General features: G+C 34.4%; 1 protein-coding gene and 2 long non-coding RNA genes across 3 annotated transcripts in view; 1 reads left to right on the forward strand and 2 right to left on the reverse strand.

The window, feature by feature from the left end:
• Positions 1–342: 342 nt before the first annotated feature.
• Positions 343–25,761, forward strand: part of LOC149807396 (histone chaperone asf1b-B-like) — a 68,679-nt gene continuing 43,260 nt past the window's right edge. Inside the window, exons 1-2 of the mRNA XM_089966282.1 lie at positions 343–549; positions 24,047–24,162. Coding sequence (XP_089822408.1) covers positions 441–549; positions 24,047–24,162 — 225 coding nt within the window. The 5' untranslated portion in view covers positions 343–440. The remainder of the gene's footprint in view (positions 550–24,046; positions 24,163–25,761) is intronic.
• On the reverse strand, positions 4,977–5,977 carry LOC149807397 (uncharacterized). Its single transcript, XR_016415305.1, has 2 exons — positions 5,806–5,977; positions 4,977–5,173 (listed from the first exon to the last, which is right to left on the reverse strand). It is a non-coding gene; the product is annotated as an uncharacterized LOC149807397 (long non-coding RNA).
• On the reverse strand, positions 6,253–6,931 carry LOC149807398 (uncharacterized). Its single transcript, XR_016419865.1, has 2 exons — positions 6,823–6,931; positions 6,253–6,449 (listed from the first exon to the last, which is right to left on the reverse strand). It is a non-coding gene; the product is annotated as an uncharacterized LOC149807398 (long non-coding RNA).

A 25,761-nucleotide genomic window follows, 5' to 3' on the forward strand; every position in this document is an offset into this window, starting at 1 on the left:
GTATCATACAATGTTTGTATATATCTGTCGACTTTAAATAAAATTAACTTTACATTACTTTAGCCCGCGAATAATCCTGGTCCGAATCACCATTGGCCGTATTATTATTATTATTATTATTATTAAATATTACTATTACTACTACTACTACTGATACTACTACCACTTATTTAACCGTTCCCTGTGTTACCGACTCGTCGAACACATTTTAGGAATTTCATAATCATTACAGAATGGGTGTATCAAGAAATCCGTATTATTGATATTGTCGAGAAAGCCAATGAAAAGCAGGTTAATACACAGCTTCAAGAGTAACCAATTGTAGAAGCCGTAGCACAATGCATGTAGTTGGCGCCATTCTTGACAGCACTATTATCTTCTTACGTTAATGAAATTATTCCTCTTTCCTTATAAATATTTAGGGCCTGTCAGTGAAAACGATGGCCAAAGTTAATATAATTAATGTCGTTGTACTAGACAACCCTTCACCATTCTTAAATCCTTTTCAGTTTGAGATAACATTCGAATCTCTAGAGGACCTGCCAGAAGGTGAGATGGTAGTAACTTAAGAAAGGGTGGGTGGCAGTGAGTTGAACGTACCAAGTGGCAGCTTGCCCTCCACCCTGCAGCGATATTCACATGACTTAAATGCCATTTAAAATTATTACTCAAGCCCTGAAGGGATTCAGTTCTATTCAATGCACAGGTGGCTGTAGTCGTACAATGTAAGACGGTACTAGTCTATAGTCTGACTATAGATCCCTGTTTGTTTGTACCCCCTTCCGATTTCAATAATGAAAACGTTTAATGTGATAAAAAGTGCTAAGTCAATTGAATCATTGATTTATAGTTTCTAACCTGACTTTGACCAGAATGGCACTAATGCTGGCATCCCTTGCACCTTTCATGCTTAACGGACTTTCCATGCTAACACGGCGCCATATTGCGTACACTATATGCAAGTTTATTTCCATCAGACAACATAATGACGTAGTTCATAAATTACCATTACGTTGAGAGTTTGGAATTATATCCCTCTGCACACATGAACATAGAAATTAAACCGCTTGTTAAATCCATGTGAAACAAATGTGTTATTATTTTCCTTTGCTTGATTTGACATTGTAGATATCAGAAGCAGACGACTTATGTATGTACATCTATAGCCATGAGACACCCCTTTGCTGAAAATGGACTTGTCCAGGAACTGGGAACGGATCCGTGCATGTCCATCTATTACATTGAAAACTTACGTTAAGCATGAAAAGCACAGATCACATTGTTAGGGCCACTCTACTCACAGTAAAGTTAGAAACTATAAATCATTGAATGAATTGACTAAGTTCCTTGCACTTTTTATCACATTAAAGGTTTCCATTATTTAAATCGGTAGGGGGGTACAAACAAACGGGGTTTGTATTGTCAGACTTTAGTCCTACAATGTACTGGGGGGTGATGGGTCTTGCCGCCTGAATAGTGGAGAACTCGCCCCATGGAGAACTCATCCCAGGTGTCAGGAGAAGTCGCCCCAAGGATCATATATAGTAATTCTGAGATGTCACCACATGGTTGTTAACGCTTTATTTATTGTTTTTCTTCAACTTAATAACTTATTAAATCTATAAAATTTGCAAGTTTTCAACTTTTCCATGTGTTTGATAATTTCTATTTTGTAAATATGTTTGTAATTTATTCAACGGATTTTGTAATTGATATTCATCTGAAATAATGTGTCAGTATCTTTTGGACTGGCTATATGTTATGCACTTTTTACATGACATGGGATGACATGAAGAATATTCCACATATTGGTGGATATTAGTTTCCTTGATATGAATATTTGTAGAGATATTGTTATCAATATTTTTTATTACATTTACATCTAAAAATGAAAAATGCGTACTAGATGCAGTATAAGTAAATTTAATCGTTGGGTGAAAACGATTTAGGCGATTAAGAATTTTTTTTCAGTTCTTCAGTTGAATGCTTCCAGATCAAAAATATGTCATCTAAAAATCTGAACCAAAGAGATGGATTAAACTTTTTGTTTTGAAGAAAATCCTTTACTAATTTACCCATGAAAGGAAAGAGTATGAAGGAGCCATATTAATACCCATTGACATACCCATTATTTGTATGTAATTCGTATTAATAAACTGAAAATATTTATTTTCCAAGATAAGTTTTATTATTTTACAAATATCTTCACTAGATAGTGTGCTATTATTTAGGATTGTTATCAAGAAAATATTTACACACTTCAATACCATCTGCATGCGGAATGTTGGTATATAATGATGTTACATCTAATGATACCAGGATTGAAATGATCAGATAGCTGTGGAATAGACTTCAACTTTTTAATGAAAGTGGTTATATCTTTAATGCATGAAGGAAGTGATTTCATTAAATGTTGAAAAACACTATCAATAAATTTTGATAGGGTTTCAGTATATGAATTACAACTTGATATAATGGGTCATCCTGGATAATTTAAAGGTAAATTATGGTCAAGTTTTTTTGAGTTTTGGGTAATATGTGAATTGAGGTGTATGTATGTTAAGAGGGAAAGTAACAAATTCCTCATATACAGAATTATTATTTTTTAGCGATCTCATTAAAGGAATAGGGAACATACATGTTGGTTTTATATTATTTGATTGCCTGTCGTGCAGAATTATATTTTATCTTATTCCCGTACACCGTTCTTGGGCCCTTTAGTTACTACAAGGAAATATTTCGGTTATCCGTGCAAGTGCCTTGCGAGATAATTAGATACGTATCACGTGGCCAGTAGTGATGTCATAGGATCTATTGCTGCCACCCAACCAAGCTAACTACGAAGATTGCTAGCGTGATTCAATAATTTCTTTTCCCTTTTGCATCATGGAAAATTGCGAGAACAACTTCCGCGACTTCTCTGTAAGCGTGAACATTTTACCGTATCAGTATGAGCCACTTTAGAAGACTAACAACGAAGAGGGTAGTGATGACACGTCGTCATGTTCTTCGAATGATGATGATATTTTGCAGAGTGAAGAAGGACGACTCGAGAACACACAATGGTTTGTATCGATTTATAGTATGCATTTCATGTATAAAAAAAAATTAGCAGAACGCACGTTACATTTCATTAAAATAAACTGGAACTTTGTCAACTCGTGTGTGTATAAATCTGTAAGTTTTGGTGGATCCAGATTTCAATAATCTTCCCTCGATTGCCTGAAACTTTTAAAGATTACCGATCGTGCGAGTTATCAAAGTAGATGCTTGTAAAGCTGTATTCTAGTGTTTATGTCTTGCTAAATAAAACATTTTCGATATTAAGTAGCAGAGTTTTCATAATTTTTAAAGCAGTGACAGCCACATATAGATTTTGTAAATTTATAATTGCTGCATTGTTTCAGAGCACTGATTCTAGTGGAAATAATGACGTGCTGTACACTGTAAACACAGATTTTTTTGTTGTTCATTATTTTAAACTTCAGCTACATTTACTCCTTCACACAGTGAAGTATATGTTTTCTTTTTCAAATAAAGGACAAAAGCCCACACAGAATACATGACTATGATAACGAATGTCAGTACACACCAAAGATTAACTCCTTCTGTAATCTATAAACACAAAAATCACAGGTCAAACGATATAAGTTGCACCGAATATTAACCTATTAAATACAATTCGACTCAAAATATCACATTGACTTGATAATGCTTACTCTAAACTTTGAAAGGCAACATACTGAGAACTAATGTTGTTTTGTCAAACTTTATTTCAAATGCAGAATCAACATGCTATTTCTAATCCGCATCTTTCCTTTTCAATGCTTACAAAATGCTGAAAGTGATTTTTAAACATTCTTAAATGGTCAAAATTATGTTGTGCTCTTTCCTTACAGGTGTGATTGTGGATACTGCCAAATGATGACTCGGCAATTGAGTGCTTATGCTGTGAAGAGGTAGAGGTAATTGAGAAAAAGAAGGGTGACCTGACATGTATAACCCTCCATGAAAGTTTCATAGCAAACTGCTTAAACAGACACGTGCTGGAAGTATCCCTGTATGAATACCTGGAACATCATGGACATTTGGATGATAATGAACCAATACACGAGTAATTTTTCCAAACTTATACAAATTTCTTCAAAGTTCCTGTTTCATCAGATTTTCCTACACTTGTGACAATGTTTGGGACACATTTTTCAAAACAAACTATTTGCAAGATTTTCTTACTTCAAAGTGTTTTCATCTTGCAACTCATTTATTGCAGAGGGATGCATTCCATTACGATGTTCAAGCTGTGATGGTCTTGAACTTATGAAAAGAATGCAGTTTTTAAGAACAAAATGTAGCTTTCTCTTTTAAAGACTTTACCCTTTTTCTTGTCTTTTCTTTGGAATGGTATCTAAACTTTTTTTTACACTATATAGCCTGGATTGTGCTCATGTGCCATTAATATATATATATATATATATATATATTGAGAAAAGAATAGCAGGTTTGTCATAAATTCTAATAATTACTATGATACAGCAATCATGACAAAAATATTTTTTGCTTATCAACTAGGTTTAATGAGTCTTCAAGAACAAAATAAACAAACAACAAATAAATAGAACCATTTTATAATGATATGGGTCATTTCACATGTATGATGTCTTGTATCAAATCCATATGTATTCAAAGAAGATTAATAATTTGATTTTAAAAAAAACAATCAAACATAATTCACCTGAAGTACTAAAAGTACAATTCAGCATGATTTACCAAAGAAGAAATGTCTAAATCTTGTATGAATTTACTCTTACAGGCATTCTATATTTATTTTCAGAACATACAGGCATATAGCATATCCGCGTTTTGTCACATGGATTTGGCATCGACTAGGCAGACACAGCCGTAAAGTGCTTCCATCCTGTGTTGTTTCAAAAATCAGAATCTTTTCCCTCAGAGGAATATGTTGGCTTCAAATATGCTGCACCATAAAAATTCTAGGATTTCATAAAGCGTGATTTGTGCTTTATGATGAGTTCATCTTTTGAAAATTGTTTGTATGATGCTGTGAGTGGTGGTGGATACTGAGATGCCCCTTTCATGAACATGTATGCTTCTGTGTATGTAGGCAAGTCCTGCCTCAAGTCCAGCAATGCCTGCTTCAGGAGTGCAATGTAACCTTAAAGAATAAAAATGCACCAAGATATGAAATCAATAAACTTTTTAATTTTGAACTATTATATTTTCCTAATGATAGGATAACCTGTGTCCCAACATAATGAACTTTAATAAAATTTATTCCATGAACTATAAATGTATTTAATTATTTTATTTATATTTCAGATTTTACTAGAGATTACTTTATTTCTTCTAATTACTTACTGTGCAGGATTACACATTAAGCATATTAAGCGCATACTTAAAGCACCAGCCCAACAAGGGCACCAGAAAAAAATTCAAATTAAGTGTTGATGATGAATTTATTGAATTGTAAATGACCATTTTGATCTCCATGTATTTTGATTTTCCTTTCTTTTTAGATTTTAATAATGTTTTTTTTTTTAGTTTCACATTTTGTAGGCGCGGGGTACCATACTATTTTCAGTGCTTACAATGCCTTAATCAGCACTGATTACCTGTTTAAACTGGACATTACATTTATACATTAAAAATGGCTATTGTCAATCTACAATTGACATCAATCATCCCCGAGAAATTGTGACAGCAGCTTATACACAATGGTTTTGGTGTAGAAAAGGAGGATACAGCACATAACAGATATGCCACCAACATATTTAGTCAAAATCTTACCAAAGGTTGGGTCTACTTTGCAGGGCTTTACAACAGCCTCCATCCCTTTCTTGCTTTTTGGATAGACAACTCTCCACCGCTCCTGGCCAGTCTTGGTCACTGCATGTGCATTGTTTGAATTTTCATTATAGTGCAGGGCACCTAGATGTAACCTGAAGAAATAAAAGCAACAACAAAAAAAAATAATCAGAATTAAATGGTCAGTGATTCTTGCTGCTTACTGAGCTAGTTTTACAATTAAGGTAGGCAGGTAGGGTTTTTTCAATTTAGTTTTTAAACATTATAGATACAATACAATGATTAATATCTAATATATAAGTGTTTCAAAGTACTGGCAAAACTGGCTCAATTTCATGCAATAATTAATTTCTGCAACAGTTATTTTTTTATCACCATGGGGGGAAAAAGTGATAGGAGCAGCTGATCGGAAACACGTTCTCATTTTCAACTAATCTAATTGCATACTAGTTGCCTTGCAAGCATGGATCCATAAAAGAAGTGTGTGCTCTTGGGTGCATAGTGATTCACAACATTGTGGAACACTTCTAAGCCATAAGTTTGATGTATAGGTGATAGCTTCTGGATGTCTCGGAGTATGTGAGGACTGCGAAGGACTTTATCCATAAGTTTGTATGCCCTGGATCCTAATCAAGAGAAATGATTGTGTATATGAACAAGTTTATCAGTCTGTGCTTACATGTTTGGTTAAATCAAAGGCGTATTGTGATTTAAGCTCTTTAGAATAAGCCCACAATATAAATAGCACTGGGTTTCCCAACCATATATATATATATATATATATATATATATATATATATATATATATATATATATATATATATAACACAAATCTCGATTAGAAAAAAATCGTGATAAAATTATGGCCAAATCTCATTCTGAGTTCGGTTATACCGGTAGCTCACGTGTGTACACAGCTAGTATCAGTAACTGGATATTGAAATAGAGCAATGTAAGCATATGTATACTTTTCTATACACAGTCTAATTGTAAACATACCATCCTTCAACCACTGTCTTTCTTCCAAAATGGGACCATGTTCACATTTGCAGAAGATGGTAGAATGGTCCTCATGCTTGTTTGTGATGTGGTCATTAGTGATTCCCATTTGGCAACTTTTAAGTTTACCATTGTCCGCACAAGAAGCTGCAACCCAGTAGGCATGGTTCACTGATCTTCTGGTTTTGCATCTTTATCAAGCTTATAGTTCATGTGCATATCTTCAAAGTCACTGTTATCATCACTGTCCTCTCCATCATCAGTATCTGAATGTGGTTTATTTTCTGAATCTTGGTATGTATCAGGGTCAGTGTCATCCTCACTGCTTGGTTCAGTTTCATTATCTGAATCCTCTGTTGGTTTTAGGAGCTCACACTGAATTGCTATTGATCTTGTTGTAGCTCGAACCTGAATTCTGCGAGTCCTCCTTGTGGGATCTAATTTAGCCTGAACTTTCACACTTCGTGTTAGTTTTTGTGGTTGGGCCTGAGGACTTGGTACGAAAGCTGGTATGCTGAGTTCAACATCATCTACCTCTACCAGAGCACATGCACTTGTAGGTGTATCAAGCACATAATTTGCATTGTAACTTTGCATTGCTTGATGCAGAACCTGAAAGAAATTTTTTATATTATTGACAAGAAAAAGCATTTGTAGTATGTATGTAGTATCTTTGAAACATTTGAGTAGTCACATGGCAACAACTGATTCATTACATTCATGGCCGCACAAAAGGGGAAAAGGAAGTGGGGGGGGGCACAAAGAAGTTTATCCTATGTCATAGCCTAAGGCTCATATTTCTCAGGTGATAGTGAAAAACATGAAATTATGCATTCCACTATATTTTAAATACAGAGAACTGTTACTCTAACGTTAGCGTCATAAACAACTCTTTCCGAGATAAATATGTTCCAGGAATATATAGTGTACGCAATAATTCAATCTCCGCAGCACATGGGGTGGGGGTGTGGTGATAATGTTGGAGAAGCATGGGAATCTGAGATGAACAAAGCTCTATTTTATGCAGATATTATTGTTTAAATACTTCAGTTACATTATTGTCACGACATTGATGGAAATTAGAGTGCATACAACATATTTATTTACCTCTGCTTTCCGCCGTTTGTGATAGGCTCCTCTTACTCGATTCGGTTTGACAGTTGTGCAGCTTGTGGTGCTGCTGCCACTCGGATCTGTCGGTAGATCTTCCCCCAGGCCTAGGGTTAGAATAATATCTGGTACTGCAGTCGGCTTAAGTCTTACTCTGGCATTTAAATATCCCAATTCTGCACGTCTTTCTGGATCAGCTTCATACTGATCTTTTGAAAAATGAAGGCTGCAAAGTCTATGAGTTACCGGCTCAAAGTTCTCACGGCGACAGTAATGGATCCAAGCCTTTCGTTGGATTTTGTCTTTCGGAAATCGGCAAAAAATTACCAGTCGAATTGTTTTTGCATCCAAATGCTGCACAGTGGGGCATTTTGGAAGATTCTTGGAAAATAAACTCGAATACAAACACTAATACGCTGCCTACTGTCGAGCACAATGGATCAACAGGATGCTGAGCAATGGCCGATAGCTGCAAAAGATCCTGTGATGTCACATTAATTAGCCTTGTTTCTACTCGACAAATATGCATATTGGAATGCTCGTGCAATTCATTCCCTATAATGTAAATCTTTTTCGGTGTAACTGGGTTGCCCCAAACTGTTATTTAATTTATCTTGGGCAACAAATGAGTAATATAACCACAACTTTAATTGTATGTTCCCTATTCCTTTAATGCATGTTGAAATTTTTTATTTAATTTCTATTTGACATTCAGCTTCTTTAACATAATCATCTTGATTCATAATAATAATAATAGTGTTTGACTTATCATCCTTTTTAATCACTATACTGTTGTCATTCATTAGGTTATATAAAGACTTAATTTCGTCCTTAGAAATATTACTATGATATTGCTTTTTATGACTACCAATTAATATCTCTTTTGTGATCGTGTATATATAAAAATCTAAATATGAATTACATAAAAGATGATTTAATTCTGTTATAAAAAGGTTATTTGGGTGACAAGTTTTGGGGTGACTTCTCCAACCAATTGGGGCGACTTTACCAACCACTCTGGGGCGACTTCTCCAGATACATTGGGGCGAGTTCTCCACATACCTTACTGCCTAACTAACGGCGCTGTGTAGCATGTTTTGATGTCGACTAACAGTGTAACGAAAGTCAAATTTTCAGAAATATCACAACAGGCAACCAATAACAATGCTTTTCTAAGTCCATTTTTTTGGTGAGAATTTGAATTTATTAGAGAAAAGACAGGGTAAGTAAAGTCTGACAAAATCATTATAACTTTACTTTGTAGAAAAGCATAATTATTGGTTGCCATTTGTGTGTGATATATCTGAAAATTTGAATTTCGTTATACTTTGAGTCGACATCAAAACACGCTACACAGCGCCGTTAGGCAGTAAGACCCATCACCCCCCAAGAACAAAAATATCGGGTGATGTGTCTTACATTGTAGGACTAAGGTGGCTGACAGAAGCTAATTGTTGAAAAAGAAATGACCTGAAGGGAAATCGTACTTGGTGACCCCGGCACATGATTCCGGGCGGGTACACTAATATGTACACTCACCAGTTAATTGGTGAATGTACACATTAGTGTTGTACCCCTGAATCAAGTGCCTGTGTTGGTGACAAATGTTCCTCTACAATTTGTCAGTACATAGAGATGCGATTCTAAGATGCTTTCCTTCATTAAGTTCAAAACAGTGGTAGATTCAGAGGTAAGTTGCAAATTACCATTCATTCGAATCAGCTTGTGAAATCTTGTTCCATGAAAGAATTACATATGTTGTTTGCAAACAGTCACTCATTTTTAAATCCATCAGAACAATATTTACTACCTCATCAGAGAAGAGTGCTTCTTTGGAACACAACTTGAGGGTTCAGGAGTTATTACATTAAATGTACTAAATTTACTTGGCATTATTGACTTTTTCTAAATGGAAATATTAGGTATTGCAGTCATTTTTATGTCATATAGTAAATTTAGCTTAGCTCAATACATACAGACATATTGAAGGTGAGTGCAACTTGTTTGATCACAATTCATTGTTTTGGGGCCTGTAGCTTCACTTTGGTGTAACAAAGAAAAGTAAAAGTTGGCTTGGTGAATAGAATAATATATCTGGAGTAAATTGAACCATAGATTATGGTAAAGCTGTACCGATTAATCGGTCATACTCATAATCGGGCCGATTATTGGAACAATTGGTATAATCGGTATCGGCAGAAATAATCGGTGCCAATGTAAACAAATTTCCAAAATATAAATTTAATCATAACATTTATCTTGACATGGCTTGAATTTTAAATCAGAATTAAATAGTGGAAATTAAGGAATGAACATTTGATTTGGGGGTTAATTGAAAGACAGTATATTCTTTAAAGTAAATACTTTTTAACACACTTGCTGTAAACTACCACTGATTGTCTGCTCACAAGAAATTATCAATACCATGCATGCACTTATCCTAATCACAGCAGTCAATGAGGCCTCGTGTGGCTGTTGAACTTCAGCATACATATTACAGGGATGGTCCTGGCTTTTAAAATTTTGTTGCCAAAAAAATCACCAATCTCAATATTTTGTTGCCAATTTTCAAAAAATGTCGCCAGAATAAGTAGTGAATATTTTTCCAAGACTGTTAATGTAATAGGCAGTGAAAATTGAAAAAGATGGGATAATTATTACTTTATTGACAACAAGCAATACAGCCATAATATTACAAAATAAATCATTACATGACTGTTTTGCACTACTTCCATGGTCTTTGCATTGGTGGCACTCTACAGTTTCGTATTTTGCATAGGGTTAGGATTTTAAAGAAAAAGACTTTACCCGGCTTTCCTCACTGGTTATACTGGCTATTTTAAAAAAGACCTTGTATATCTTAGGTATAATTCAAAGAACCTTTAATTTTCTTTATTTTGGTATATGATTGATGGGTGTAATATGGGTTATAGAGTATACAGCTTGGCCTTACTCCAGATGTGTACCTTTCAAACAAATGCTAGTTCCACTTGGTCATTTTCACTTCCTGAACTTCAGAGGTAAATTGTATAAAAAAGAGCTGATAACTTTTTTTACATTTTATATATTTGGTAATTCATTCATTGCCCTTTCAGAAGCTGGTATTGTATAGTCTGGCAAAATTCATTTTTCCTATTTTAATAGCTGCTATGGATAGTGTACTTTAGACAAATTTGGCTGATTTTTTAGCACAAGGGAGCATTCATTTTAGTTAGCAGTGTGTTTAAATCATGTACATTTTCCAAAAGTACAATATCCAAAGAAATAATCATCCACATTACATCAGTGTATTATAGAGGTATGCCACCATTCTCTCCATTGTGCATGTTTTAAATGCAAACAGCTTCACCTTAACATACGTCACTCTCTCAAAAGTACATAATAACTGGTGAGCGCCCCCATTGCGCATCACCGCTAGTGCATAGGTCAAGCTGTTGTCACCTGAAATAAATTATGAAATGTAAAATATCTACTTTCCTACAGTCTCTTTTTTTAATAGAAACATCAGGTAGCAAATCTATATTATGTATATTATTTGCCAAATAATAGTTTTGTAAGAAACTTTATTTAGATAATTACATTTTAATACGAAAACCCTATGATCATACTTTGCATTGTAAGATAAATGAACGATAATGTGACCGTCGATTTCACGCATTCAAGAATTATAATCCCCCCCCCCCCCCCTTATGGCTAGCTTCACAAAGTACATCTCAGTCAAACCAGGAGTTCAGAAATTTATTTTTGCCGCACTTTACATGCTTTGCTTGTTAGTGAATTGCTTCCTAATCCTAGGAATGATCACTGAATGCTGTAGATTTTTTCTTGACAAGCAAATTATGATCTTCATTCCCACCAGTGAAACTTAAACGAGTCAGCTTGTCCTGGCATTACTGTACCGTATATTTAAGCATTGATTAACATCATTTAATTAAAAGAAGGAATGAAGAAACATTTCACAGAGTATATGTGCCCCCCAGAAACTAATTCGGAATAAATATGTTATTTAGTAAAGAGTTTTATTTGTATATATGAGTTAACAATAAGAAATAAGGTGGGATATAAAATGTGGGAAATAGTTACCACATGTATGGTAGCTCGAGACCACATTTCAACTGTTAACATAAATCCACACCCATTTTAGGCATTGTTAGTTATAACAAAATTAGGGCATGGTTTACTTGTCAATCAAATGCTAGTGCTTTCACTAACAGGCGGTTTCTTGAAATAATCTGTCTCGTAATCAGTATCGGCAATTTTAATAATTGGCTATACGCGGTATTGGCATAATAGGCAAAAAGTAAGTTCGGTACAGCTTTAGATTATGGCTGAGTACCTTCTTGGACAGGAATATCAGCCTGATATCAAAGGGTCCAGGTATGGAACAGAGTGCTTGGAAGTTATTTTCCTTGTCTCTTATATAGTATGATAGTGTCTGGTGTCAGAATGGATCATGTTTTATTGTCTCTCATTAGTAATGACAGGAAAAATTGTAGTCAGTCCCATATGCAATAGCACCACCCACCCACGAATCATTTTGGAAAGTTTCACTACAAATACTGGAGTTAACCAGGGCTCAAGCTCGACTTGAAATTTAGGGAGAAGTGACTTCTCTATTTTGACAGAACAGGGAGAAGCGAAAGCTGATCAGGGAGAAGTGGAAGTAAAGCAAAATGTGCAATATATATGTGTGTGTGTGGTTTTCATTCTCACATTTGATTTATACCCTCTATTTCCCAATATGCTTATTTGCATTTGACATTGGTTTTAAGCAGTACTAAAATTTTCTGAGTTCTATCTATATTATAAACACTTTTGATGCTTGTTTAAAAACTATCATATTGATATGCAGTGTATTTTTGGCAATATGATTTAAAAAGAGAACAACAGAAGCTATATATTTAATTAATTTTAGCTGAGTAAATAGATTACAGTATTTAAATTGTAAGTTAATACAAATGCTTAATCAATGACCATTAATCAAGAATTTTCCTTTTTACTTTTTGTAAGTTTGCTAAAAAATGGTAGTTGAAAAGATTCTTAATTTGTTTGAAACAACCACTGTACCATGTACATGAGAGCAAATGCATGTCTTTCAGATCATATTGTTTGTTTTAATTTCTTTGTTGCTGATAAAACTTTACTGTGACTGTTCATAGACAACACACTGAAGAATTACAGTTGGTATAAATGAACTAAACCCATTTTTCAACCAAATCAACAAGCCAACATACAGGTGCATCTATATTTTTTTAGAAAGATGGGTTTTCTTAATGTAACCACTTGCTTTTTAGTTTCTTTACAGTTATCCATCGATATGATTGTAAATATAAGGCTCTTTTATTTGTCTACGTACTTGGTGTCACATATGGCATTGGTTAAGTAGTATTTGCTTTGCTTTTTTTCTCTTTGTATTTTCACAAATGTGAGTTAACTTAGAATACAGCCTTGACCTTACAGTCTCCCAAATTCCATAACATGGCATTGTCCGTACGTTTCTAATATACATAATTATATTTTAAACCTGAATCTTCAATAAAGTAATAATTAGACTGCTTTCTATGAACTATATATTTTCCTGAATATATTTGCCCAATGATTTACAAAAAGATACAGCCTAATAAAGTTGCACTTCCCAGACACAGAGATGTCTGCCAGTATTTCACCTTGACAGATTCACTTATGGTTCCAAACTGATATTTATGAAGAAAATAATGCACACACTGCAGTTATAATGTTCATGTGACCAATTTTATTCTTAAAACACTGATTGCTATTTATATAAGTTTAAGTTTCAAAATGCACTTTGTATGTTTTATCATCAAAGGATAACTTGAAGAAATACAGAATTATAGTTGCTTTAAACATACTCAGGAAAAGGATTAAAGGCCAATCAGCTATCAAACTCATGCCTGTGAATGTGCAAGAGTTTGTATGTTAGCGCAATTGATATCAACGCCAGCTGTTTGATTGGTAGATAACTACATTTTGCCTTGAGCTAGGCCCAATAACATAACACTGGAACTAACCCGGTGAAGTTGAGGGAGCATCTCAAAATGGACAGTCATTCAATGTACCGGCAAAAAATCACAATGTGAAGTTGTATTCACTTTCCTAACAGAAGAAGGTGCAGTTTACATTAGTTGCCCACTTCACCAGGTTGTGTGACCCCTGGTTAACTGTTCCTGTTCAGGTTTTGACGTTGTTACACAGCAATAGAATTACCAATATTCTAAAAAGAATTATAATATTATTTTTTTTCTTCTTGAAAATCAGTAATGTTTCATATATAACAAAGAAATGCTGCCAGGAACTGCGAGTGCAGGAGTCATGCAAACTTTGTAAAAATTCATGCACTTGGAGAGCAATGATGTGTGAAAACACCTGCAAATTAGTTTAAAGTCGAGTGTTTAAAAATTCACTCTTTGCAGCGTATAATTTTTGTTTAACTGTTTAATGTGCTTGCCATGCCAAGTCTTGATGCAGTTAGATGTGTCATAGCTGTCTCGTTTAAGGTAGGCTGCTGTTTACATATCTGGGTTCTTTTGCTTGACGTGATTGGCATGTCGAGCCCTGGAACAATCATTCTGTCATAGTTTAAACCTTGCATCAAATAAGTTTCTCAAATCAGTGTATAAAATACAGGCTACCTATAAAACCAAAACTGACTGATATCCGACATGGATCATCTTCAGATGACATTTTCTTTTGGAAAATAATGGCTGAAGATTAGTGACAATCACAATAATTGTTCAAGTTATGAACTATATGAGATTATTTTAGCATGGACAGTTCTAATGAAGACACCAGTGAGTGATTTTGAGCCAGAAGAAGATGAATACAAGTCCCATGTACATGCGAGATGGACAAAACCAGATGGCATGCAAGTCAACTCTTCTTTCAGTGGTATTTCGAAATTAAATGTAGAAAAGGCATACTATCAAGCCAGATGAAATAAAGACAGTTTAAAGCTAGAGTGCTATTTTCATTTCTCAAACAATTTAGACCTGTGAGATCTTGTGATACAGAACTATAACCCTAAAAACTTTAAGATGAATTGAATAAATAAGAATCAGAAATGAAATTAAAAAATAGATATTTATTTATCAAAATACTGTCTGAGAAAGGACACTATGGCATTGATGGACTTAAAACCCTAATATACAATTATGGAGCAATAAGAAATCTTTCATAATAGTAAGCAAAGCATGAAGAGGTCCAAAACTGTCATAAGATGTGATTGATTAATTCCTGAATATATCAGTTCCATTGACAAATACACAGGCTGAATATCCAACCCATGCATGTTTGGGATATTATTTGCAATAGCTGCAATATATCTTTCCTTCAGAGTCCATGAATTCAATCCTTAGATAATTAACAACCCAATGTGGCTGAAATTTCTTTGCTAGGCTTGTCATAGTAGATTTTTTTTTATTTGTTGCCAGAAAGTCTGGGTTGTCTGTCTTTGGAGAAATATTTATCTCAAGACTGAGTGAGAGCCTTGCGTTTTATAGCTCTATTATTATATGAAGTTTTCTGCTCTCACTTTTCATTATGACCATCCTTGCGAAAATAATTGATCAGACTCGTTTTGTCCAGAATAGTAAAGACCGCTCTGGTGGCCAGGGTGTTAGAGTGTCTGCCTCGGATGTGGGAGGTTGTGGGTTTGATCCCCGGCCGAGTCATACCAAAGACTTACAAAAATGGTACTCACAGCTACCTTGCTTGGCGCTCAGCATTAAGAGGTTAGTGTTAGGGCTGGTCGGCCTGGTGTCAGGATAATGTGACTGGGTGGGATATCATGATATATGTCTGCGGTATGATGCCCCAGTGCTAGACATCACTATAAACTGTCACACTGCAGACATCGTAGCGATATGACTAAAAAATTGTTAAAGCTACATTAAAAATCCAAATCACACACACACACACAAGAATAGAAAAGATTCCCTCATTTGACAATTATTTCTACTAAAGTGATCATTTGATTGTGTACATGGAAATGTGGACCTCTTCTTAATTAGCGTAATCACTTGAAATGCAATATCTCACATTTTTGAACTCTGTAATCAGTTTAAAAAGTTACTATTATTGAATAAGTTCATAATGGATATGGACACATGTTGATGAAGTGCCTTTCAGTTATTTCATTGTACTGACTAGACCAATTAAAATCAGAGGGGGATCCTCTTTCACATATCTGGGCTGAGTAAAAATTGTTGTTTAAAATTGCTAATTAATAAAGCTCTAATTAATCATAAAGAATTTGTTTCTCTTTTAGTGTTTGATTAGCCAAAAATTTGGTCACTTAGCCCAGTATGCAGTCAAGAAGAAATAAAACTTGCACACATGCAGCAGTTGTCACTGACCACTTACAGTTGATTCTCACACTATGCCAATTTGATTTATGTGCTTTCATAATGCCATTTATAATGAAGAAATAACATTAAATTTGTGCCACAGTGCTTGTTTTTACATCATCACTGACTTGCATGCAGCTCACATATGTATTATTTGTATTAATTTGTTTACAATTTCTTGAAAATTTAGTAATATAATTTGCCCAAGAACTTTCTTACATTACAAGTATCCTATGGGAATATTACTTTTGATTTACTCCATCACCTCAGAAATGCATCTGTGGCAAAAAATCTGGCATCACCTGTTTTGTAGCATCACAAGATGTGAATAAATAAATGAAGAGAAGATTGTCAAGCATTCAGAATGCCTGGATGGCATCAATGGACAAATAAAGGTAGATAAAGCGATTAAGTATGAATTTGTCATTGTTTGCCCAACTTGATTTGAAATAGGAAAAAGCACATGACCAGGACTATCACAAGGAGGATTTTACATGTCTGACTTAGAAAATGAATAATCTGGGACATAGGGTTATGGGATCAGTCCTGCTATATGCCAAATTCTATAGATCTGCAATCTTTGTGTCTGAGACTTTGATTGTGAACACATCACTTTTCAGAGGAATTGTGAACTAGTTGCATTTAACAGAAAATATAAAGGAGATTAAGACCATTTTGACCAACTTCCTTCAGTACTAATGGAACAGTTGTAGTCCTTCCGAGTTTGAACATACACTGGGAAAAGATCCTTAAATTCTTTTGACATTTAATCGGAATCCAGAAACAGTTTAATGAAGACCCCATAAATGACATTTCAGTTTAGATGATGGAGTTCAATGTTTTCCATGCTGCATGGCAGGGAGTCGGGGTGGCATTAGTAAATACCCAAGTAAGCAAAGGAAAGATGGATTTGATACATTTACAGGGTTGCATCTAGGATGTACAATTGTGAAAATGCTATTAAAATTGAATTTAATACAAAATTTATGAATCTTTGGAGATATAAAGGTGAGGGGAAAAAAGCAAGGATTGAATGCAAATTTTGATGTATTGAGCACTTTATTTTCAAGAAATATAGGAATTACCCATTATGCTTAGGTACATTGTTACTCTGGTGGGCTGATGAATTGCATCAGTGGTTCCAGTGTCACAGGCTGAATTCTAATTGGGTATTGCACAGCTTCAAGTCAAATTGCTTTATTTGCTCTGTACTTGCTCAGATGCATTTTTTCTTATTGAGGTAATTCCAGGCTGCAAAAGTCAGGTTAGAAATTATAAATCAATTTTTGAAACGATGAAGTTTTGTGTATTTTTATATCCTTGATGGTATTTGTATTTTCAAATTTGTTTGAGGGTGGGGGTACAAACAAACAGGAGAGTGTGCGAATGCTAGTGAATGAAAAATGTGCTAATCAGTCATCTTGTATAGATCTGTTGTCACTACTCTTGCATGAACTCACATGGAGAAATGTTTGGGTTGGCAGAACTTTGTATACACCCATGCATTTCAGCCACGTATATACATTTTTTTGATGGCTGGCTTGATGAATTTATAAACAAAATAAATACAATGGGTCTTGCTTGATCATTTAATTATCTATTATATCCGAGGGTTTTATGTGTGTTGCTCACAATACTGAGAAAAATTTCATTAAAACTTTAATTTTATTGTTATTAAGTAAATTGAGGAAACACGCATCAAAAGGTAGATCTTTTTAGTGCATATCATATTTGATAAATCCAGTAAATGCAAGTAACAGAAAAAGATGCTATTTTATTTATAAATCTTGCATTTTTGTATTTTAATACATGTAATAATGTAATACTGTTTAACAGAAATGTATACATCCTTTAAACATGGAAAACATTTAGGCAACTTCTTCATACATTTATCAATAAGCACCCCCCACCCGTGTGTTTCTGGTCATCCAACCATCTGTTTTTGTTGTTATTTTGCTGCCAAACCTAACCCACCCACCCCGATAAAAAAAATTTGACAAAAATTTCTGGAAATTGATTTGTACGTCTAATTGAGCTGGTTTAGCTTGCTTAGTATATAATATATATCAATCATCATCATCATCATCACACACACACCTATATATATATATATATATATATATGGCTGTTTCCAATATTGAATCCAGTATTGTAGCTCCCAAGTGTTGTCTAGTTTGCTGCCCCATGTCTATTTTATGCTACTTGACAAAGAAACTTACATAAACTATTGGACTCTTGTATACCATCAGTCTCACATATGCTATTGGTCTTGTATACTGTACCACTGTTAGCATTGTTCAGGGGACCCTAGGTGGCCTAGTGGTTTAAGGTGCAATCCTTTACCAATCACTGCCGTCTTAGCTCTGTCTGCTTGAGCTCAGTCATTATGGGTATGTGAGCAAGCTTGCTAACTCCCATGATCTTCCCTTTGTTTTTCTGGTTTCTTCCTCTGCCATTTATACTGGCTGCTGTGTAGAGCCTATCATGTGCAAAAAATTTGCTTTAAATCCAAAAAACCAAACTAATCATTTTCACAGTGAAATTATTGGTTTCTCTTATACCACTTTACCATCACTCTCCAGATAAACTATTGGTCTTATGTGACAATATTACAATCATTCTCCCAGACAAACTAATGGTCTTGTCTATCACTTTCCCATCACTCATGGATAAACTGTCTCTCATATACTACTTTATGATAACTCGCACAAATGAACTATTGGTTTCTCGTACACCGCTTTACGATCACTCACAGTGAAACTATTTGTCCCACTTTATCATCACTCTCACAGATAAATGTTTGGAATGTAATATACCATTTTACCATTGCTCTCAAAGAGAAACAATTGGTCTCGTGTTATATTTAATTTGTATCATTTGTGTAATTGACCTTTGTCCATAATTGATGGTAGTAGTTTGGGCTACTTGACTAGTCATATTTTCTTTACATGTTTACTTGGATCTGAGTTCAGGACAATAATTGTCCCTATGGAAATTTGTGAGGTACCATATATTTGTCATGTTCATTACTAAAATTTAAGTAAAAGACCTGACCTTGTTTATAACTTAGAATGTTCTAAAAATGAACTTTTGAACCTCATCCTGGTCCTCTTATTGTGTCTTAGGTTTTTATATTATGTCTGTTTACATAAGAATTATTCATTTGTGTCCTAATATCTGTAATGGAATCAATCTTAGTTGTGTCTGGTTATAACTGAGATTTATTTAAATATGCATTGAAATTACAAAGTGCTCATCAGTACTTTTGGACTTAATCATTATTTTGGGATTATTGTGAATTCATTTAAAGACATTCTGGATTAGGGGGAAAGAAAATGCCCCTGTTTCCGGTCAGCTGACCATCCCTGTTTTTCATTGTCAACCCTAGCACTTTTTTCCTATGAAACAAAAATTGCATTTTGCCAATTGAACTGATTTTGCCCAGTGCTTGAAGCATATAGTGCATATATATATATATATATATATATATATATATATATATATATATATATATATATATATATATATATATATATTGGGATTTAGTTCACAACGCTTCAAGTTCCTTTTAAATTTTCACTTTGTGTTCTAGGGAAATTAATTTGTTGAATTTTACTTCTTGGTTTTGGCTCTTTTTTCTGTTTCTTAGTTTAAGATCATATAGACTATACTTATATTCCACATTTCCACCTTTTCTTCATCTTCATAACAAATTGTTCTTCATTGTTCTTTCAAGACTCTACTGTTAAACATATAGTAGATTGTATTTATGTGACTCCTTCTGGAAAACATTGTTCAATGTTGTCGTGCAAGACAGGAATTCACTTGGATAAATACTAATGTGTGGTGGCTATAAACTTTATTAGCTTTACTTCAGCAAGCAAAACTTTTGAAATAGTGTGAGACAGCCTCATATTGTTTGGTCATGCATAAGGCAGGATAAGTCATGTCTATTTATCTGCATTGATGTTTTCTAAGCCTGACCATTGTAATCTCTGAAATTGAGCATGCTTTAACTGCATGTGATTTTGAAAGTGTTAGTATTTCTTTAGGTCTGTTGCTCCTTACAGCTGATCCAATGACAGAATACATTCCCACTTTATTGATTTACATGTGTGACTTCCTTGGCTGTTTGTGATGAATCCAAAGCATGCAGTATGCAAGACAGTGTTGTTCCATGATGTTGCAATTCAGTATCTGAAGACTTGTCATAACCATTCTTTTGACAAATCATTATGCTGGTGTCCTCTTGAATAAATTTGATACTGTCCCTATGGACTTGAGTTCTTCTAGTACACACATGTTGTATCTGTGGTTGCAACATCAAGCTGATACTGTTGAGATCTGCATAGTGGAGATAAAGTCTGTCAGAATTTTAATCTGGTACTTGCAGCTTAAAATCAAGTCATCTGAAGTCAAGACAAAAAAAGTCTGCATTTTGAATCATCTAATCCAAAATTATTTCTGCCAAGGCTAATTGAAATTCACTTATGCACTAACTACATGAGTTGTTCAGATTAACATGTCTCTCCAAAATGTTTAGTCTAAGAACTGTAGCAGTTCTAGTGTCTTTGGATTTGCAGCATGTCATTATGTTTGTGAAGTGTTGCCAACATTATCAGGTGGATGGGGGCCAGCTCTTACATCTTTAATTGAGACGTGCCAACTCTTACGATTTTGCAGTAAGTCATACAAAAATTACCTAGAAAATATGGATTTATGGCATACTAGCAAAAACTACGGAAAAATGATGGTTGCCAAAAAATCCAGATAATTGGTTCTTCCATATTTTATTTGGATCTGGGTTTCATCTTAGAATTAGTGAAATTAGTCAGGGAACCAGACTAACTTTACAGCAGCACCCCAGTCGCTTGAAACTGCACCTATTTGTTCATGAGAAACGTCTGCATGATCAAACTGTTGATTATAGAATTTTTAAAAATGGCATCCAGAAAGCGATGCATGTTTAAGACAAAAGGGAAAATAAGCTCCCAGAAAAGTGTTAATAATCAAAACAGAAGAATAAAAAGGAGTAATCAGAGTATTATGAATAAAAGCTGGAAAAGACGCAATTATGTTTATTGCACATCACATGCCAATTTGAGTATGTCTCGTGGCAGGACATATGATTGCCATGGTCATTTGAAATGGAAAAGAATTTCCAAGAATTATGTCAAGTTGATAGATAGCAACAAGCCATTGAGCTGCATAGGGTTTGGAACTAGAGTTTGTGCAACTGTACTAGTGGTAAACAAAGTCTATGCGTACTTTACAAACTTTTCAGTTGAACATAATGTTTATCTTTGATGTGTCAAACTTTTAATTATGTTTTCCAGCTTTACAAAAGCAGTTATGGATGTTTTGTTACACCTTACTGAAAACGGGTCAATCTTATGAAACAAAAATCAACTGTCTTACTGAGATGGACTCGTCAGGGTTGGCAGGTCTGTTAATCTCGTCATGGGCTACAATGAAACAAAACATGTATAAAATGTTAAATATTTTGTCTGAATGTTAACAAAATGTATACATTGGTTGGACTGAGTGGGTCTTAAAAATATTATAATAAATACTAGTTAACAGATAGGCTACTGAAATTAATGTTGCAGAGCAGAATTTTTACATTCATTTCTTCATGACTTTTTTTTAAATATTGATGATTTTGATTAGTGTTATGATAAATGTCATGTTATAAACTTGTAATCATGAATATAAATGAAAGAAACGAAAAAAATACAAGTAAAATGAAATTGCCAAACAAACAAAACTTGCATCAAGAATGATGATCATGATTAGTGGTCCATAATTGAATTGGTGTTTTTACAATATGAGTAATGCCAAAAGCTTTTGTCATCCTGAATACACCAATTAAGATTTTTCTCTTTCAACATTTTGTTTAATTTGGTTTTTGAAATTCTAAATTTTCATAATCTTTTTGCTTTTTAGCACTTTTCACATGAGCCAAAGCTGGAATACCACGCCAACTTGTTTTTGACATCGTAAAGTTAAAGCCATTTATTGTTATTTAAGTACAATTCCAAAATTACCATTATAACTTAATATGCAAAAAGTTAATTCCTGATTATAATTTTAAATCAAATGACACCAGTCAGGACAGTAACTGCATGCTTTAATGATCCATAGCAAATTTCCATTTTGAAATGCCAGCATTCCGATTTAATTTACAGATAAATAGGATGCTATTTTATTGTAAGCACTTTACAAATCCCACAGTGCCATGTGTTATGTGAAGCACACATTTCTGAAACGGTAGCATTGGCCACTTGTCAGCACACTTCAAATGCATATAGTATTGGCTCTCTCTGTTTCCAGAAGAGAATGTATCTTGGCCCCAAGCAATGAAAGAGGGTGAATTCAGGCTGTTCAAAGGGATGTTTTGCTCCACTTTGCAGTATCATGTGAACCCTGTATATGTACAATAAAATGCATGAATTAACTTGTCAGATAATAAAGTAACTAATCAAATAATAAGCAGGAGAGGTGGAAAAAACGGGGATATTTGATTTGTAATTTTTCACGCACACACAAACACACAAACAACACATATTTTTGTAGGTGTGGGTACTTGTCCCAAAAAAAATGATTCAGTGTTGGTACTAATATTTGCAACAATGATCCTATATTTTGCATGCTTAAAATGGTACATAACTGAAGTGATACGATTTGCTGCATATTTAAAATACTACACAACTGCATCAGTTATAGTCTAGAACAAAACTGATGATTTTAAAAACCTGCATGTTTTCTGAAAACAGGACATGGGGAAGAAAAACTTTACTGCAGCAAATTTTATGGTGGACATTTCTACTTGTACTGAATATTTGCTTCATAAAATCTTTCCGTCATGTTTAACAGCATTGCCTGTCTGAGTTGGCCACATTTAGTCCAGCAGCTTTTGAATTCCTGTACATACTGTTAACATATGGACTATCCACAATTGAACTGCTTGTAAGATTCTACCATAATCAGTAATGTCCAATGTCCAAAAGTAATTTTAAATATTAACTCCCAGCTGCAGTGGGTAATTGATAATTGGTCTTTAACTTTATTTCAGAGAAAATACTGTCTCTGGTAATGCCTTTATACTAGTTTTCAATGTGTGTGTATGTATATATATATATATATATATATATATATATATATATATATATATATATATATATATATGCAAACAGAATAAAATAAAATTAACATGAGAGATAAGAATAACAGTGAAAACTACTTTTGATATAAACGGCATAATGGAAAAATGTTCCAGAGACAGTATTTTCAAACTTGCAGCAAGGTAACTTAAGTTGGACAAAGGTATTACACTTTTATTTTTGGTCTAGGACAGGGGTGCACAACCTGTCTCGGCCAAGGGCCAGATTGCATTTTCTAAGACCACTCGAGGGCCGCAAACACTAATTTATATAAAATAATTACTGTTCAGGGGACAGATTTCTGTTTTAATTTGCCCTGAGGGCCAGACAGAACACGTTCACAGGCTGTGCCCCCCCCACCCAAGCTCTAGGATGTTCCTGACTTTCTAAAGACATTCTGTGATAGCATAATTAAAGTTATAGCAACATGTTTTTCCGTCATTTACATTGTTTATCTGCATCACTTGTATGGTACTTTTATTTTCATTTGTCCATTTCTTTAAATTGCATTTAGATTTTAGTATTTAAAAAATGTGTTATAACTGTTCATCTTTATTTTAAAATGTTTCTTTTTAAAATATTGATCAGATTTGGAATGGAAGATCATCTATGTTGGTTCGGCTGAGAGCATGGAATATGACCAAGTCTTGGAGACCATTTTGGTTGGACCAGTTCCTGGGGGAAGACATATGTTTGTTTTTCAGGTAAGAAATAGCAGATCCCTAAAGTTCAGATCATTTTTGTTGAACCCACCTCAGCAGGAATACTAGATATAGCAGTGACTTTTTCTTCATTGTTGTTACCATTAGTTTATAGTTTTGGTTGAAGTTTTTCATTTACATATAATTCCTTTCACCGCTTGATGGATTCTCATGCTTGGCATGAATTATTATAAAGCTGAAAGTATTCATTCACTTGTCCCTTTGAATTTCTATTGCAGGCATGGAAAATGTGTATATAGGTTTTGGTTCATTTGCTTATATTTCCTAAACTCTTTCATTGATATTCCTTGTACTTGGTATTTATCTTTAAGAAGCTAAATCAGTTCTTCAGCCTTCAGACTTTTGGATCTAACAGCAGACATGTGGTAGAGTAGCAAAGTGCTTTCTAAACGTACAGTCAAACCTGTCCTAGTGGTGACCTTTAGTTAGCAGTCACCTGTTCACAGTGGCTATTCTGATCCCCCCCCCCGGCAAATTTCCTACATAAATGTCCTGTATGTAATGATGTAATGAGGTCACCTGCTTTCAGTGCTCAGCAGCCAGGTGTTTCCTAAGCAAATGATGGATAGTTGCAGTCTCCAGTAATAAGCTCTGCCCGCTTAGTTGCTCTGGCTCACAAGTGATAATCAAAATTGTGGATTCAGCAGCATCAACAGTTTCGTTGGAAAATATTCCTGACATTGCTTTTGAAACTTTACCTGATTGAAAGAATTTTTCAGATTGTGTGTTAAAGACAGGCCTGAGCTACTACACACAGGGATATTTTCATGAAATTAGGATTTTCGATGGCAAAATCAGGTGAACGTTGGAAAATTTGCTGACAGTCTTTTAAGAAACAACATCCACACAAACTGCAAGTAGACATTTCTCTTGAAGTAGATACAGGGTTCCCACGCTATCAGGAAAAAGTCGGGAGAAATGAAATTTGTTTTCCCGACCATGAAAAGTCCTTGAATTTTGCAAATATTGACAAAAGTTGGGGGAAAACCCGGGAATTTTCCTCCACAACATGGCTTCCAAAACAATTACTTGATTGAGTCGTAACTGAACTGATCGTGAGTCAACTTTATTGAGTTCTAACCAGAATATTAGGAGGTTGCAGTAATGATCATTTGGGTGCTTGCCATATGTATATTTGTTGAGACAATCCAAGCACTCATTGGATCAGATTCATCTAGTATACTTTTTGTTTCACAGGCAGCTCGGTATCCGTATTTTTTTATGGAAGGTATGAAAACCAGTCTAGCATCACTAAAGGCAAACATGGTGGCGTTAAAGCATAGCCATTTAGCAGATGGGCTTGCAAACTTAAACGTTAAATCGAGTTATATCTGCATGAATTCGATATGAAAATTATTTATTTTCTCCGAAATTGCGAGAGTATTAAAGTCGTTGTCTTTAATCTGCTGAAAGACGATGAAACTAATGCGTTGATGAAACTTGAGCTGGTACTAGCGATTTCGATAGCATGTCGCACAAGCACACTGAATCTCACAGCCGTCATTTGCAAATATTGTAGAAAAAATATTAAATGAAAGTCATATACTGGTTGTAATAAAAATACAAAAATGAAAGAGCACA

The sequence above is a fragment of the Sinohyriopsis cumingii genome, chromosome 1 (genome assembly GCF_028554795.1).
Source record: "Sinohyriopsis cumingii isolate HCF-2022 chromosome 1, ASM2855479v2, whole genome shotgun sequence".
Classification (NCBI taxonomy): Eukaryota; Metazoa; Mollusca; class Bivalvia; order Unionida; family Unionidae; genus Sinohyriopsis; species Sinohyriopsis cumingii.